Source organism: Tupaia chinensis, unplaced genomic scaffold (genome assembly GCF_000334495.1).
Source record: "Tupaia chinensis unplaced genomic scaffold, TupChi_1.0 Scaffold000416_1, whole genome shotgun sequence".
Lineage (NCBI taxonomy): Eukaryota > Metazoa > Chordata > Mammalia > Scandentia > Tupaiidae > Tupaia > Tupaia belangeri.
In genome coordinates this window covers 3,327,881-3,345,765 of record NW_006159921.1, presented here as the reverse complement: position 1 = coordinate 3,345,765, position 17,885 = coordinate 3,327,881, and the positions used below count along the sequence as shown (strand labels likewise).

Genomic DNA, 17,885 nt, shown 5'->3' with positions numbered 1-17,885 from the left:
AGACAGGGCCGTGGGAGAAGAGGGAGGCAGAGGGGCGCCCGCCGCTGGGCCCGCCCTCCGAGGGCCTGTTTGCGGATGGGCACCTGGTCCTGTGGACTCTGTGCTCGGTGCTTCTGCCTGTGTTCGTCACCTTCTGGTGTAGCCTCCAGCGGTCGCGCCGCCAGCTGCACCGCCGGGATATCTTCCGCAAGAGCAAGCACGGGTGGCGCGACACCGACCTGTTCAGCCAGCCCACCTACTGCTGCGTGTGCGCACAGCAGAGGGCCTGTTTGCGGATGGGCACCTGGTCCTGTGGACTCTGTGCTCGGTGCTTCTGCCTGTGTTCGTCACCTTCTGGTGTAGCCTCCAGCGGTCGCGCCGCCAGCTGCACCGCCGGGATATCTTCCGCAAGAGCAAGCACGGGTGGCGCGACACCGACCTGTTCAGCCAGCCCACCTACTGCTGCGTGTGCGCACAGCACATTCTGCAGGGCGCCTTCTGCGACTGCTGCGGGCTCCGCGTGGACGAGGGCTGCCTCAAGAAGGCCGACAAGCGCTTCCAGTGCAAGGAAATCATGCTTAAGAATGACGGCAGGGCCCAGGACACCATGCCCCACCACTGGATCCGAGGGAACGTGCCCCTGTGCAGTTACTGTGTGGTTTGCAAGCAGCAGTGCGGCAGTCAGCCCAAGCTCTGCGATTACAGGTAATGGCTTTTGTGAGTACTCACTGTGCCACCCTGAGCTGTGGGAGGTAGGATTGCATAGAGTAGGTGTAGAGTCCTGCTTTAATCCCTGCAGATGGCTTAAACTGCTCAGTTCGAAGAAGCAAGCTAATAAACATCCCTGATACTATGCAAGGGCTGCAGTTTTGCTATAGTCCTTTGCTGAGAACATGCACTTAACCCCTACTGTTCAGCCAGCCTGCCCTTTTAGGTGATAACCCTCGGCTCTTTTATGCAGTTTTCTAAGTGTTGCCTGCTTCATTTTATGTTTTCATTTTTGTTATTGTATTAGCTCCCCATTTTACATATGGAAAAATGAAATATGGACAAATTTCCTTTATCCTTTGGCCACAAAACTAATTCATCCTTGGTTTTGTACTATAAATGTATGATGAAAAGAAGTGTCATTCCAGGGCACTTTAAATACTTTTCTTAATATAGCTACTGATGAGATGCAGGCAAAAAAAAAGAGAACTGTTCCTTTGACAGATGCATCTGTCAGTTCGTGGAGCATCTTAGGTAAATGAGCCTGATTGAGCCAAAAACATTTTAATGGCTTTTACATGCACACTGGACAACACATTTATGTTCTTAAATGTTATCTGAATGTAGGTGCAGATATCCTTAATTACTGTTAGAGATGGATAGAAAAGATGCCACCTTGCAGATCCTTTATTCTCATGGCATAGTCGAGAAAAGTAAAGCCCCTTAGGTCTGCTCAGAGGTTAAAAAATATTGATAGGACTAGCTTCCAGGATTTCTAAAACCCAGGATAGGATTAGGAATACCGACACCTAGGCTGATCTGAATCGTCACTAAGTCGTCATTGTAATGGTTTTATTTCTGAGGAGAACAAAGGTTCATAATCATGTTTCAGAACGGAAACAGGAAGCTAATGCAGAAGCTACTTTTTTTATTTTTCTTTGCAGAAAAAAATGTTTTTTAATTAGCTTGAACATTGTCATGTCAATACCTCTTTTTAAAAATTAAATAGTTTTACATATTATCTGATTTAAACTTTAGAATAAAATTTCAAAAGAATATATTTAACGTAACTATAGAATTTTGTACCCATTTGTTTTTATTTGGTATCTTTACAATGTAAATGTTACCCTTCTGGCATCAGTGAGAGCCAAGTTACCAAAGACTTACACTAAATGTTCATAATTAATCGAATATTGTTATATTTCCTTCCCTTTTCTTTGTGCAGAATTAGATAAGAAGAGCTTCCACAAATCTTAACTGTATTTCAAGTACTCCTTCACCATTAAATATAATGTTTGAGATCATCTCCCCAAATTATCTTTTTAAAAAATGCAGATCTGATCAAGTCTCTGCTGTGCTTAGAAGCCTTTAAATATCTCACCATCACTTACTGACTGTCTACAGTATAAAGACCAAGTGCTTGACAGGGTTCACAAATTCCCATGTGCTCTCTGGCCCCTCAACTCTTCTGGTTTTATCTGTCACCATCTGCATGAAACTTTATGCACCGGCAACACCAAACTGTTATAGTTGTACAATAGTTTCCCTAAAGTATCAGTCTTTTTCTTACTGACCTCTTTTTCTGAAAGCTTTTCTCTCAGTATCCTCCTGGCTAGCTTCTAGGCCTCTTGAAAGCCTTATCTTCTGTCTTTTCCTCTAGGAACCCTTACTTGGAGACTGTAATCCTGCTTAAAATTATTACCTAAAATAAATCAATCGAGAACCCACTTTCCACCCCAACCCCCCAGATTTTTCCTTCTTGATTGACATATCAGTTATATCTCAAAGGTTCCCAAAAACATCACTAGACCAATAGCATCAGCATCACTTCACAATCTGTTAAAAATACAAATTCTAGGATTGTTAGACTCAGCAAATAACAATAAAATATTTCTAGTATTGAGATATACTTATACCAAAACGTATTGTTGTTTATCTAAAATTCAAATTTAACCAGGCATCCTCTGTTTTTTGCTTTTTTTATTTTTTGGCAATCCTGGTCCCAACTCAAACACAGTGAATTAGAAATTTGGGCTGGTAGGACCAGCAGATGGCATAATAGTTACTGGATTCCCATGTAGTCGACTGCACTTAGTCCCAGAGATTAGAGTCCAAGACCCAGCAGCTTAAAATACACACCAGAGCATGCCTAAAATCCCCAAAGGAAAATGGACGAGAAGGGATTAAACCGTGGCCATCCCCTCTGGAGGGTGATTTCTCATTTTCTGTCTGTCTCTGTCCTGTGAGTGCACACATCTTATAGCAAAAATCTCTCAAAAATAATAAAAAGTTTGGGGGACCAGCAGTTGGCATAATGGCTATGTCACTGAACTCCCATGTAGTCAACCGCAGTTCAAGTCCCAGACCCGATGGCTTAAACCCGGGCTGGGCGCGCGTGTACGTGTGTGCCCCAGATCCCAAGAGGAGAATAGAGGAGAGGGGTTTGTGGCATGGCCATCCCCCCTGTGGGGGTGATTTCTCACTTTCTGGCGAGTGCACGCCCTATAGCAAAAAACCTCTCCAAAAAAAGAGTAGTTCAGGCTGGAGATCTGCAGTCTTTGCTTTCAGAAGCCCCTGAAGGTTTAAGGACCACTGCTGTATTATATGTATCTTTTAAAACGTGAGCCTCTGCCCTTAATACTGTGTCTTCCCTTCAAGCATAGTGAATGTCTATGATGGTAGACATAGACCTCCATTTCTTCATTAGCTTGTTCTTACCAGTTCCTGAACAGTCTGTTCCCAGTGTGCTTTACCCCTCACCCATGGTAAAAACTGTCCTTGTATAATAAGTGTTTATTATTCCCAGGAGAAAAGAGCACAATGTCCTGAGCTTGTATGTATGCTACAGTGTGCTAAACAGATTTATTTTAGTCAGTAATCTTATGCAGGATCACAGTCTGCTGTAGCCTTCTGTAAGAATGAGATTTCGGGAAGGAAAAACAAAATAAATAGCTATTGAGAACCTTTACAGACCAGACTAGCTCTCTGGACTTTATCCAGCTGGGGAAGGGATTCTCGTCTGCATTACTTGCCAAAGTCAGTGATCTCTGAAGACTGGTTAGTCGACAAGTTAGCATTTCAAAGGGTGGGTAATGACAGGTGATAACTAGTTTTAAAGCCTGAAGCCCTGTGAATTTAACTACAGAATAAGTGACAAAGGCCCTTTAATATATACCCATTCAGTCATTATATTTATAGAGCACCTGTTCTGTGCTAGAGTCTACTTTCCCTTAGATTTTTTTTCTTTTGGTGTGTTCCTGTCTTCTTTCTCTACACCTAATTACTGTAGTGTATTCTTTTTTTTTTTTTTTAAAGAGATTTTTGCTATAGGGTGTATGTGTGCTTGTGAGAGGGACAGAGACAAAGAGACAGAAAGCAAGAAATCATCCCCCGGGGGTATTGCCATGCTCTCAGTCTCTTCTCCATTCTCCTTTGGGGATCTTGAGGGCACACACACGCACTTGATGAGAGTTTTTAGCCACTGGGTCTGGGACTCAGCTTGGTCAGCCATGTGGGGAGTCCAGTGACGCAACCATTACTAAGCCATTGGCTGGCCCCACTACGGTGTATTTCTACACCTAGTATCTTTTTTTTTTAATTTGCTGTAGGGTGTGTGCTCTCACTGGAGATACAGAGGGAAAGTAAGAAAACAACCCCCAGTGGGGATGTCCACACCGCAGTCTCTTCCCCATTCTCCTCTCCGGATGTAGGGCACAGGTGCACTTGCGCCTGGTGTATTTGTCAAGCTGCCAGGTCTGAGGCTCAGACTGCACAGTTGACCATGTGGGATCCAGCTGCCTCCACCACCACACCACCAGCTGGCCCTCTACACCTGGTATCTTATGGCTCCTTCCCTACCCTTCCTTTTTTCCTCTCACCTCTCTTCTGACTAAAATAGGAAATTTAGTTATATTTTTAAATGTTCATTATCTTTATTCAATAAATCCATATTCCTTGTAATGTTCTTTGTCTCTTGAGAGAAAAAACTTAAAGGGCTTTATTTGTTTATGAGGTCTGTCTTCATTACAGCTTCATACATGCATGTACTGATTAGTAACACAAAACTGCTGATTCTTAGAAGGTAATTTAGTCACAACTTTGATCTTACATTGTATGGCTGTAGTCTTGCTACAAAGTGTTTATCTTATTATTTAAAACTAAAAGAAATTAAAAAAAAAAAAAACTAAAAGAAATTAAATCATCTTCTCAAGTAGAGGTTGGCAAACTTATTGAAAGAGCCAGAAGTAAATATTTTCCACATTGTGAACCATTTGGTCTGTTGTAGTTACTTAACTCGACCTTCGTCATAATATTGTACATACCCGCCCTAGACAATGAATATGTGTAGCTGTCCACTAAAATTTTACTCACAAAATCTGGTGGCAGACGTATTGTAGTTTGCTGCACCCTGCTCTAGTGTGAATCTCATAAATAACCATCTCAATTTCAAATATAATTTAGCTGCCTCCTCCAGCATACTAATAAAGAGAGCTATTGTGAGCGGGTAACTGTTCTTAGAGAAGATAATAGGCAGTGTTGCCAGCAGGGATTTTTTTCTTGTTGAACTTTTTTTCCCCCAAATGAAGTAATCATATTCTTTAAAAATAACACATGAGTTTGTAAAACATCTGATAATTTCATATAAGGGAACTTTCTAGGGTAATGTTCTGTGTCTTAATTAAGGATTTTAATCACATGAATATGTAATATAAAAACTCAGCAAATGTACACGTCATTCTATATAAATTTTACATCAAAAGAAAGAAACTATATAAAGAAATAATGAATCATAGGTAATAATACACCTATTTGTTGGGATATTTAGAAAACATTCTGTTATCTGCGGTTTATTTGGAAATAGACCCAAAACAGGATGGAGTCATGAATGGATAGAGATGCAACAAAGCAATTTTAGTACGATGTTAATACTATAATAGAATGGGGGTGATAAGAATAACCAGTATAATGTAAAAAAACTTTTTAAACAAAATATTTTAAAAGGCAAATTTTTAAGAAATACTTGCTGAAATATAGAGTGAAATTTCAAAATGTCCGTAACTTATTTTCAAATGATTCAGCAGAATTTGAATTTATATTGAAAGAGATAAAGCAAATTGTGGGAGAAAAATGTTAATTAAGAATGAGAGTGAACTTGATTGAGCCAATATACAGTGTATTTTGGATGGAAAATTCATTTGTATGCTGTAATGATGTATAGTGAATTAATGTAAAAAAATAAATTTAAAGAAAAGAAAAAAAAAGAACCAGAGTGACGAGTTGGCTTAAAGCTATTCATTTTGCTATCCTTTCAACTTCTCTGTAAAGATTTTAAGTTTTTTTAAATAAAAAGGGGATGGGATTAAATTACTGTGTCTTTTCTAACAGATTTGGAATCTAGGTTAAGTTAAATTCTGCTTACAAGATATGCAAAGAGAATAGGTCTCAAATTTAAATATGTTTTCTAAGGAAAACTGTAAGTAATAAACGTTTTAGCTTTTCTCTTTCAGAGCAAAGGCTGATAACAGCCATTATCTTGGTTAAGAGTGTTTTCTCAAATTTATGAGAATTTAGTAAATGATAAATGTTATGTCACAAATCAGTGGGAATAGAAAAGATTATTTTGTGAATCATGTTAAGCTAAGTGCTCTTTTGCAGAGATTGTAGGGGGGAATGGTTGGCTTTTCATAATACACCAAAACAAATTTTGAGTGGACTAATGCAGGGAGTCTTAACTTAGTAGTAGTTCATAAATAAATGAAGTTTCAGGAGTATCTATCAACTCTCATGAGATTCTCAGTGAAACCTATAACTGCAAAGGTTAAGAAACATTGAATTGGGCCAGCAGGTGGTGTGGTAGGTAGACTCCCACATGGCTGACCTTGGTTTGAGTCTCAGCAGCTTGACAGTCACACCAGGTGCATGGGCGTGCATGCCCAAAATCTCAGGGAGTAGAGATCGGGGACTCCTGAGGGGTCATTTCTCACTTTATCTATCTCTGTCTCTCTCTGGTGAGCACAGGTGCCTTATGTCAAAAACCTTAAAGAAAAAAGGAACATTGAATTAAAGATATAAATATGAAAACTGAATTGTGGAAGAAATTATAACTACAAATGAATATCTAATTTGAAAATTATAAAGGACTTCAAAGCATAAAAGTATTTAAATTACAAAGGGAAATATAACGTAGAACTATACATAAAAAAAATTCATGAATGAAATAACGTTTGAGGTGGTTAAACACATTGTTTAGACTGACAAAAGTAAACTTAAATAGAAAAGGTTAAATATATATATGATGTAATATGCTTCATTTTCAAACCACATTTTTAGAAAATATTTAGTGACATAAGAAAATATTCATGAAACAAGGTAGAAACAAAAGCAGTATTCCAGGTATATACAGTATACATCATATTCCTAGCCTGAAAAACATATAGACCGTTATAAAACTGAGAATAAATATATCAGAAAGTTAAAGAGGAAACCAGCTCATGGTGTGGTGGTTAAGGTGGCTAGATCCCACATGGTAGACTGTGCATTTCAAGTCCTGAACCTGGTGGCTTGAGAAACACACTGGGTGCATATACGTGTATGCCCAAAATACTGAAAGGAGGAGAGATGGAAGAGAAGGAATTGTGGTGTGACCATCCTTTGGGTACTTTCTCGCTTCCCTTCTTTCTCTGTCTCTCTCCAGTGAGTGCATGTGCCTCTGATAATTTTTTTTTAAGTTAGAATAACTAATTTTTTTATTTTATGCCTTTCTATATTTCAAAATTCTTATCCATAAGCTAGTACTACTTAAAATATAACTTTAAAAATGTATACAAGTAGTTAATGAATGTAATCTCAAGCAATACAAAAGAATGTAGAGTAAAAAGGCTCTCCCCGTCCCTCATTACGACTTTTCTTCCCAGAGGAACCATTGTAAAATAACTCAGTAGGCATCCTTTCAGATTACTTTCAATAGTGATACTCCTTTTTTTTTTTTTTTTTTTTTTTTTTTTTTTGAGAAGCCTTTGCTATAGGGCGTGTACACTCACTGGAAAGACAGAGACAGAGACAGATGAACAGAAAGCGAGAAATCACCCCCCAGGGGGGATGGTCACGCCACAATCCCTTCTCCTCCATTCTCCTCTCGGGATCTTGGGCGTGCATGCACACGTGCCTGGCGTGACTTTAAGCCACCAGGTCCGGGACTCAAACCACGGTAGATCACTTGGGAGTCTAGCGACATAGCCGTTACGCCAACCACTGCTCCCTAATACTCCGTTTTAAAATTGATGGTGGACCAATAGATAGAGGTGCTACTACTTGAGCTGCATAGCCAATTTGTTGTTTCTCAAGCTTAGTTTGAAAGCAAGTATCAACAAACGTATTTGTGCAAATTATTTTATAGTTTTTAATAGTTCTGCAGATAACTTTTTTTAAAGCAGTAAATAGGACTCTTGAATAAACAACAGTAATTACATGACATCCAAACCAGAGAAAACAGCTTTAAAATAGGAAGCCAAGAATGTTGATATCGGAGTAGAAGAGTGCTTTTTGAACTATCACGATTCTTTTCTGGTGGCCTGCTTTTCCCTGTCCAGTCAGATGTGCCTTATTTGTGAGTGGATTAAGTACTTAGCAGATTAATGGAAAACCCAGACCGTTGCCAGCACCTTTCCCTGCCTGTTTCACCCGCGGGGTAGGTCCAAACACGACAGCAATTCTGACTATAAATGTTCTGTGTTTGAAAAGCGTATAAATTAAAACATACATTTATGCATATAAATTCAAAAGCATATTAAAATTACAGGTTATTTTTATGTTAACTGCCAACAAGAAATGGCCTGTTTTGGTTGCACTTATTGTGCAGATGGTTAAAAGTTAAGAGACCCTAAGGAACTCGTCTTCAAGGGCCCAGGACAGTGGGGGATTTAAGGAGCAAAGATTATAGGCCTTACAGCCAATCTTAAGTATTTCTACCAAAGCCACTAGTAAATAATACATAAAACTATTTAGAGCAACATCATTTGGATATGTCCATTGGTATTTACTGTGCTATAAACTAAAACTGAAAAATTGTTAAAATACTAATTTTTAACAGTAATAATGGTCTCATATAAAATGTATTTTTATGAAAATGTAGTGAGAAGAGTGAATTGCTTTACACTTCGCACGTTTATTTTGCTTAGAAGGCAGCTAGATTTCTCACATCTGTTTAGACATTCAGTGTCTTGTGATAGCACACACCATATATTGTAACTGCCAGAAAACCCCACTACACACTTTTGAGAGAATAAACGTGATATAATTTAGTAATATTATTTGAAATACTAATCTCACAGATGCCCTGCAAGGCTCGTGGAGGCCACGGACCACTGTTAGATTAAACTGCCACATAAATTCACACTGTATTGTTCCATTTTAGCAATGCAGATAGAGTTCTCTCTCTTTTATTTCCCAGTTCTTATGCTCGGTCATGACAAAAATACTGTTTGCCTTTTTTAACAAAAGCTGACTGGTGTGTGAATCAGTAAGTTTGTGGTTTAAAATAAGTAATTGCTTTTGTTTCTTCCTTGTCAGGTGCATTTGGTGTCAGAAGACCGTACATGATGAATGCATGAAAAATAGCTTAAAGAGTGAAAAGTGTGATTTTGGAGAATTCAAAAACCTCATCATCCCACCAAGTTATTTAACCTCCATTAATCAGATGCGTAAAGACAAAAAAACAGATTATGAAGGGGTAATTAGAGTTTATTATATAATTGATTTCTAAAAAGTTTATCTAGGTCAGTGCATGAAACAGTTAAGACTGTAGGTAAGAGTCAGGTCGGGAATAAAACAAAGCTCAAGATGAAGGGGAAAATAGAGCGACATTACAGTAAGCCGTAAAACCCTACCCAATTCCTGGAGACCTGTCGCAAATTTTGACTCCCGAGTTCTTTCCTGAGGGAAACTGGAAACGTTACATTAGTGATTTCTAAATCACTGCTGGCATCTGAATCACTTGGGGAGCTTTTTAAAAATGCAGATCCCTAAGTTCACCCATTTGACTTAGTAGGTATAGGGTAGATCTCAGGAATCCCTATACTTTCAAGGTCCTTGGATGATTCTTATGAACAGTTAGGTTTGGGATTTATGGTTATTGTCAAAGGAAAAAAAAAATGTAGGTTTTCCTTACACCATTTTTTAAAACAGGCTTTCTGTTTGGAACTTTACACAGAATCCCTAAAGATAAGTTGACATTGTAAACATGGTGCTCCCTCAAATAATGTTGAATATTAAAGCTGTTGACAGTAGTTTGTAGTCTCTTTGTATATGTCTGGAAATCAGTGTAAATATATCTTTCTCTTTTTTAAAGAATTTTTTATTTTATTTTATTTATTCATTCGTTTTATTTTTGTTTTTGTTTTTAATTTGACCAGAGACCAACACAGAGAGAGAGAGAAAGTGAGAAAGCACGTCACTAGGTCCAGGTCTTGAACCTGGTTGGCCTGTGGGAGTGTCCATCACCTTAACCACTATGCCAACTGCTGGACCCAAATATATCTTTCTTTGTGTAGCTCTTATTTTATAATTATAAAAATTTACAAATTTATTTCCTACTCAAATATAACAAAATAATTGAACTATTTCATTTAAAACTTTTTCTAGTTAAGATTTTATATCCTGAATGTCACCTTTGTCAATACTCTTGCAAGGAAGGGGCATTTTTAAATGTTTAAACATTAATATTTTTGTGTACCTATATTTTAAATGTACAACTCTTTTTTTTTTTTTTTCTGAATTCAATCTGAGAGTATAAGAAATGAGAATCATTAAGATTACACAATGGCCTCATTGGTAGTTAACATCTAAAAGGAGAGGGGAAGAGGAAAGAAAGGTCACAAACTCAGTGGCTTGAAAATCTGGCTGAGCACGTGTGCAAGCATGCCCAAGATCCCAGGAGAGGAATAGAGGAGAAGGATTGTGTCGTGGCCACCACCCCAGGGGATGATTTCTCACTTTCACTCTCACTCTGTCTCTGGGAACATATGTGCCCTAAGGCAAAAAACCTCTTTTAAAAATTTTTTTTAATAAAAAGAAATAAATAAAAACATACAAACTAAAATACATTTAAATAAATCCAGAAAAGGAAAATCAAGGTGAAAAAATCTGAGATGAATTAATGTCCACTCTGTGTGAATAGTTAAAAGAGCTTGTACTGGCTAGGAGAAAAGACTGATAAAGATCCTATGTTTGAGCACAGTAGTCACATGAAAATAAATGACTTCTCCTTACTTTAACAAGCAGAATTAGAGCAACGAATGAAAGTTATTGAAAGATTTTCAACTTAAGTCAAATCTTGCTGATAAGTTGATTTAGTAATGGAATGGGTTGCCTCTCATGAAAAGACGTTGTATAACCATCCAAGCATGTGCTAGATTACTAATCTAGAATAAGATGGAAGAGAACCGAGACCAGCAGTTAGCGTAATGGCTATGTCGCTGGACTCCCACAGTCGACCGCAGTTCGAGTCCTGGACCCGGTGGCTTAAACTCACGCTGGGCGCGTGTGCATGCGTGCCCAAGATCCCGAGAGGAGAATGGAAAAGAAGGGATTGCGGCATGACCATCCCCCCTGGGGGGTGATTTCTCGCTTTCTGTCTCTCTGTCTGGCAAGCGCACACGCCCTATAGTGAAAAACCTCTCCAAAAAAAAAGATGGAAGAGAACTATATATTGGGTGGAAGGTTAAATTATTTCATTTCTGTAGCTCCTTTTCATTCTCAGAATTCTTCTGTTTTTATATTGTATTGGTAGTACTTGCTCTAGGTGTATTTTCCCCCCAGTAAATTGTAGCACCATTGTTATCTAGGAATGAAAAATGAGTTCACTACCTCTGAGATATTAAACCTTTTCCACTCGTGTTAATTTTTTTAGCTAGCCTCTAAGCTTGGAACTCAGTGGACTCCATTGATAATCCTGGCCAACTCTCGCAGTGGAACTAACATGGGAGAAGGACTCTTGGGAGAATTTAGGATCCTATTAAATCCAGTCCAGGTAACTAAAGAGAACACCTGCTTTCTTTATTTAGCTTTTATTTTTAGCTTTACCTTTTTCCCTAAAATGCAGTGATTCTTCATGCTTTAAGTCTCTAATCACCTGCCTATTGGAAAGAGTCTACAAAAGGATCAAGACATTCAAATATATGGCTAAACGGTAACCCTCGTAGGAATGTAAACTGGTACTGCTGTGTTAGAAAATAGTTTGGCAGTTTCTGTTCAAGTTAAACATAAATGTCGTCACATCAGCTTAGCAATCCCACTGCTAAGATTCTGCCCAAGGAAAATGAAAATATATGTGCAAAGACTTGCATGTGACTGTTGTAGCAGTATTACTTATTTATAATTGCCAGAAAGTGGAAGCAGCGTAACTGTCATGGCTGAGTGATAAGCACTGCAAGATGTGCCCATGCAATGGAATGCTATTTGGTGGGAAAAAAGGAAGAAACTCCCGATACATACCTAAGAACTTCAGAAACAGTATGCTAAGTTAAAGAAGTCAGACACGGGACCACATACTGTATGGTTCCATTTAGATGACCTGTCCAGTAAAGACAGATGTACAGAGACAGAGAAGTCGACTAGTGATTGCCTAAGTCTGGACCTGCAAATGGGGAGTGACTACAAATGGGCATTTAGGGATCTTATTGAAGCAACAAAAATATTCTAAACTGGATTGTGGTGGTGGTTGCCCAACCCAGTAAACTTGCTAAAAATTATTGACTTGGTCACTTTGAACAGGTGAATTTTATTATATGTATATTATAACCTCAGTTGTAAAAATGAGAAAAAAGTTCATCGAGAGTATCTGTCAGCATTTGAAAACTAAGCAATCCAAATGTACAACGCTCAAAAATGCAGTAACTTCTTGGGACCAGCAGTTAGCGTAATGGCTATGTTGCTGGACTCCCACGTAGTCGACTGCAGTTTGCATTTCGGACCTGGTGGCTTAAAACTCACACTGGGCGCATGTGCGTGCGTGTCCAGGCCCGAGAGGAGAGTGGAAGAGAAGGGATTGCGTTGTGACCATCCCCCCTGGGGGGTGATTTCTGTCTCTCTGTCTGGCGAGCACACGCGCCCTGTAACAAAAACCTCTCCAAAAAAAAAAAAATGCAATAACTTCTTCCTTGTGATTTGTATTTCTTACACTTTTAATATTGCACAGCCTAAGGAAATTGTAAAAATAATGAGAAGAAAGTCACCTGCAATTTCCTCATGTAAATACATCAGTTATTTTTGTGTGACCACGTTCTTTTCATTTTTCTGCACAGTTGCATATTAACAATGCTCTAACAGTGATCTAGATACAAATTCAAATTCGAGGGTTTTTTTATTTCATAGTATACTTTCTCCTGTTGCGGCATAGTCCTCATAACTGCATACTCAGTGTCTCAGTGATTGAGAGGAGATGTCATCATTTATCCAGTCTCCTGCTGTTTGCAGTCCTACTATTATAAATAACACCACAGTGAACATTTATATAGGGCCTTTTCTTCTTTTGAAATATTTCCCTAGGATCATTTATGGATTGTAAATGGGCCTTTCATTTTTGTGTCATTTTGTATATATTGAAATACTTTCTGGAAATTTGTACCAACGTGGACTAGTGGTGATTTTTTTAAAAAAACATTGTATAGGGCCAGCCCCATAGCACAGTGATGCAGTCAGTGCAGTACATAGAAAACAGATCATGTATGGCCAACTGTGGTTTGAATCCTACTCCATAGGTTTAAAAAATACTCCAGGCATGTTTGCAGGCATGCCCCAAATCCTGACGAGATGGAGAAATGAAAGAAAAAGGATTATGGCTTGGCCATACCCCACTGAAGGATGCTTTGTCTCTCTTTCTCTCTCTCTCTCATTCTTTCTCTCTCATTTTCTTTCTCTCTGTCTCTAGTGAGCACATGCACCCTCTGGCAGTTAAAGGACAAAAAAAAAAAAAAATTTAATATAAGTTAAAAAAATAAACCTAAATGTGAAACACTGGTTAAAGGTGAACTTTGCACATTGTGGTTTCATGTGACTTGGAAGGAGAGTGTAATGTGATGGGTAGACTTTAAGTTTGAATTTGTATTTCAGCATTTAATCATCTGGAGAATCACAGGCAGGTAATTTAATCTTCCTATGTATGCCTCAGTTTCCTGGTCAGTTGAATGAAGCTAATGCCTGCTTTGTAGGGTCAGATGGGTATGAACCTACAGTGCAAAAAGTCTGACACAGTACCTGGAATATTATGAAAGGTAAATATGTAGTAGCCAGTATTGTTATTTAATCATATCTCTACTCCTCTAGAAGGGAATCATCCTCACAGACAAAGGATAACATTGGATAAAAATAATTTTTTTCTTTGTCTTTCATTTCTAGGTGTTTGATGTAACTAAAACTCCCCCTGTCAAAGCCCTACAACTTTGTACTCTTCTTCCCTATCATTCAGCTCGAGTACTTGTTTGTGGAGGGGATGGGACTGTGGGCTGGGTCCTGGATGCAGTTGATGAAATGAAGATTAAGGTATCAGTCTTTCGGAACTACTGTAAAAGCATTTCTTTTTCTAGATGTTTTTGCTATTGGGCGCATGCACTTGCCAGAGAGACAGAAAGCAAGAAATCACCCCCGGGGGGGAAGGCCCCACCTCAATCCCTTCTCCATTCTCCTCTCTGAATCTTGGGTACACGCACACGCACACATGTCCAGCATGAGTTTAAGCCACCGGGTCCGGGACTCGAACCGCGGTTGACTACATGGAGGTCCAGCGACATAGCCATTATGTCAACTGCTGGTCCCAGTATAGAAGCACTTATAAAATAAATATACAATATAGGGGGAGGGTATTATTATTATTATTATGCAGGTGACTATTAGAAGACATTGCCAATTTTGAGTAGCTAAGAATGGACTATTATGATTAAACAGCACAGCCAACAGTTGTGGGACCAGCAGGTGGCATGCTGGTTAAGGATGCGGGACTCCCGCATGGCCAACTGCAGTTTGAGTCCCAGACCTGACAGCTTGCTTTCTCACTTTCTCTCTCTCTCTCTCTCTCTCTCCCTCCCCTCCCCCCCTCTCACTCTCTCCCCCTTTCTCTCTGGTCAAATTAAAATAAAAATAAATAAATAAAGTTAAATAAAATAATTTTTGAGAGATTTTTGCTATAATTTTTTGAGAGGTTTTTGCTATAGGGCATATGTGCTCACCAGAAAGACAGAGAGAGACAGAGAGATAGACAGCGAGAAATCCGCCCCCCCGGGGGGGGGTGACCACACCGCAATCTCTTCTCCATTCTCTTGGGATCTTGGGCATGCACACGCACGTGCCCAGTGTGAGCTTAAACCACTGGGGCCTGGGACTCAAACTGGTAGACTACATGGGAATTCAACAACGTAGCCATTGTGCCATCTGCTGGTCCCTAAATAAGCAATTCTTTAAACAAATAAATAAAAACAGCACAGCCAACAGTTGTTATATTTGTACTTTATTTCTTTGGTTTTCAAATTTTGTAAATTATTATTACCCTGCAAGTACAATAGAAGAGAAAAATCTGAAATATGTCTTCCGTATTCTAGGGACAAGAAAAATACATTCCACAGGTTGCAGTCTTGCCTCTGGGAACAGGCAACGATCTGTCCAATACACTGGGTTGGGGTACAGGTTATGCTGGAGAGATCCCTGTCACACAAGTCTTAAGAAATGTAATGGACGCAGACGGAATTAAACTAGATCGGTAAGTTACACTTCCCCAAAAATTAGATTTCTTGAGCTGTGGGAATATTGCTTGGTTTGTGAATATAAAACTAAATGTAATTTAAATGTAGAAGTCTGTGTTACACTTTTACATAGATACTGGTGGTTTTTTTGTTATAATAGCAAAATTCCAAAATTAATGCGAAGTACTAATCCCAAAATTTGCATGTTCATTTAGATATGGTCACTTTTTCAAATGCTGTTTTAATAGAAAATCTCATTTATCTGATATCCAGAGTATGTTTGTTTGTTTGTTTTGGGTAAAAACTACTAATTTTTTTTTTTTACTTCTGTTTTTCAGCTGGAAAGTTCAGGTAACGAATAAAGGATACTACAACCTAAGAAAACCCAAGGTATGTTTTTATTGCTTCAGTTGCAAAAAGCTTCAGCAAATATGCATAGGATACCTCCATTGTGCAAGATGCTGCACTCTGGGAGAGGGGGCGGGCTACGGAGACGTGGTGCTGCAAGGGAGCTGCTTATGGAGCAGCCAGAGAAGCCCACGTGCTCACCTTGTACGCTGGACTGTAAAACCTGCAGATCACTACTAGATTTCTAGTTTTTATGACTGATACATAGGGGTATGACATAAACCAAGATAAGAAAAATGGGAAGGTTCATGTTTAGGCAGAAAAAAAAATTAGGCTTTAGGCATATCCACACAAAAAGCTGTGGAGCATTGAAGCAGCAGCTAGACAAGGACAGAGCTGTAGATGTGTGTGGAAGAATCCAAGACTGGGTGGGGAAGTAAGACGCAAGTGGGGGCTAGTAGCCCAGGTTGAGACTGCTGGACGCTGAGACTGAGAGCTGCAAGGATTACAGAGGGGGTGTAAAGAATCATAGGAGTAGAAGGCCTGGATCATGAACAAAACAGTGTAAATGGTATGGTCGGAGGTGTAGCATTTTAAACATATGGAAAGTAATTTCTGTAACTCCAGTTGTCAGCCTTTGAAGTGAAGTTTTATTTCTATTCATTGTTCCAGTGCTGAGACTGCATGAGGGAATGTAGAGAGAGGGGAAAAGAAGGCAAAGAACTGCATGCTGAAAATAGATATATTAGGTCATCAGAAAAGTCATGATGTTTTTTTCTATGCGAAAATGCATCACAACTTTCCTGAAGACCCAACATTTAGATGACATACTGATAAAGAGGGCTCACTGAAAGTGACTAAAGAATATAGTGAGTGACTAAGAGGAAATGGGGCCAGCCTGTAGCCCAGTGGTTAAAGGAGCCAGATCTTACATAGCCAACTGTGAGGTTCAAATCCCAGCCCTGGCAACTTAAAAAACCCCAGGCATACGTGTGTGTGCATGTGCATGCATGCATGTGCATGTGCACGCCCAACATCCTAACCGATTGGAGAAGTGGTGGAGGAGGATTATAACTTGACTACATTTTATTGGGAGGCGCTTTTTCCCCTCTCCTTGCTTTTTCTCTCAGAGGAGTGCATGTGCCTTTTGGCAGTTTACGAAGAGTAAGTAGGGGTAGTCAGCAGGTGGTGCGGTGTTTAAGGTGCTGGACTCCCACATGGCTAACCATGATTCAAGTCCCAGATCTGGTGGATTGCTTTCTTACTCCCTCTGTCTGTCTCTGGTGACTGTAGCAAATTAAATAATAATAATAAATAAATCATTATTTTTTTAAAGAATTATTTAATTCCATTTGTTGTTGTTGTTGTTATTTTTAAATTTGACCAGAGAGAGACAGAGAGAGAGAGAAGGGGGAGAAAGCAAGCCTCCAGAAGCAGACTCAAACCACAGTCGGCCATGTGCGAATCCAGTGCCCTTAACCACCACGCCACCGGCTGGCCCCATAAATCATTATTTTTTAAAAAGAGAGAAACCAATTTCAGAGAAGACAGATCATAGAAAGTGGATGATAAGCAGTGAAAATAATGAGTGCACTTGGAAAAACCATTAGGAGATTACTGAAAATATGTATTTATCTCTCTCTACCTTTTTCCCTCTCTGCCACCAAGATCCCTCTACAGTGGTGATAAAGATCTCTGAAAAGGCATAAAACCTTAAAGGCAAAGAGACTGGGAGTGAGATGACAGCAGTCTTTAAGAGGCCTAAATCAGGAGAGTTAGCGTATTAAAAAAAGCTGAATTGCTAAGCGCCAACAGTGCAGAAAAACAAAACAGAAACTAGTTGATGGGCCAGCAGATGGTGTGATGGTTAAGGTGCTGGATCCCTCATGGCCAACATCATGGTTCAAGTCCCAGGCCTGGCAGCCTGAAAATCATACCAGGCACATCTGCCTGCATTCTCCTAAATCCTGAGAGAAAAATGGAGGAGAAAGCTCTCTTCCTGGGAGGTGAATTCACACTTTGCTTCTCTCTCCAGCAAGTGCACTCTATGACTAAATAAATAAATAAAGAGAGAGAGAGAGAGAGAGAGAGAGAGAGAGAGAGAGGGAAGGAGGGAGGGAG

General features: G+C 39.3%; 2 protein-coding genes across 5 annotated transcripts in view; one reads left to right on the top strand and one right to left on the bottom strand.

Annotated features, from left to right (window-relative positions):
* CUNH17orf67 (chromosome unknown C17orf67 homolog) overlaps positions 1–17,885 on the bottom strand; it is an 87,884-nt gene that overhangs the window by 42,993 nt on the left and 27,006 nt on the right. The gene's annotated exons all lie outside the window — the stretch shown is intronic.
* DGKE (diacylglycerol kinase epsilon) overlaps positions 1–17,885 on the top strand; it is a 42,652-nt gene that overhangs the window by 830 nt on the left and 23,937 nt on the right. For 3 of the 4 annotated variants that reach the window (XM_027774258.1, XM_027774259.1, XM_027774260.1), the window contains exons 3-9: positions 34–86; positions 287–684; positions 9,256–9,415; positions 11,594–11,713; positions 14,080–14,223; positions 15,276–15,433; positions 15,755–15,806. In XM_027774258.1, coding sequence (XP_027630059.1) covers positions 34–86; positions 287–684; positions 9,256–9,415; positions 11,594–11,713; positions 14,080–14,223; positions 15,276–15,433; positions 15,755–15,806 — 1,085 coding nt within the window. Of the gene's footprint in view, positions 1–33; positions 152–286; positions 685–9,255; positions 9,416–11,593; positions 11,714–14,079; positions 14,224–15,275; positions 15,434–15,754; positions 15,807–17,885 lie in introns of all 4 variants that reach the window. The other variant, XM_027774262.1, reaches the window with a different exon arrangement.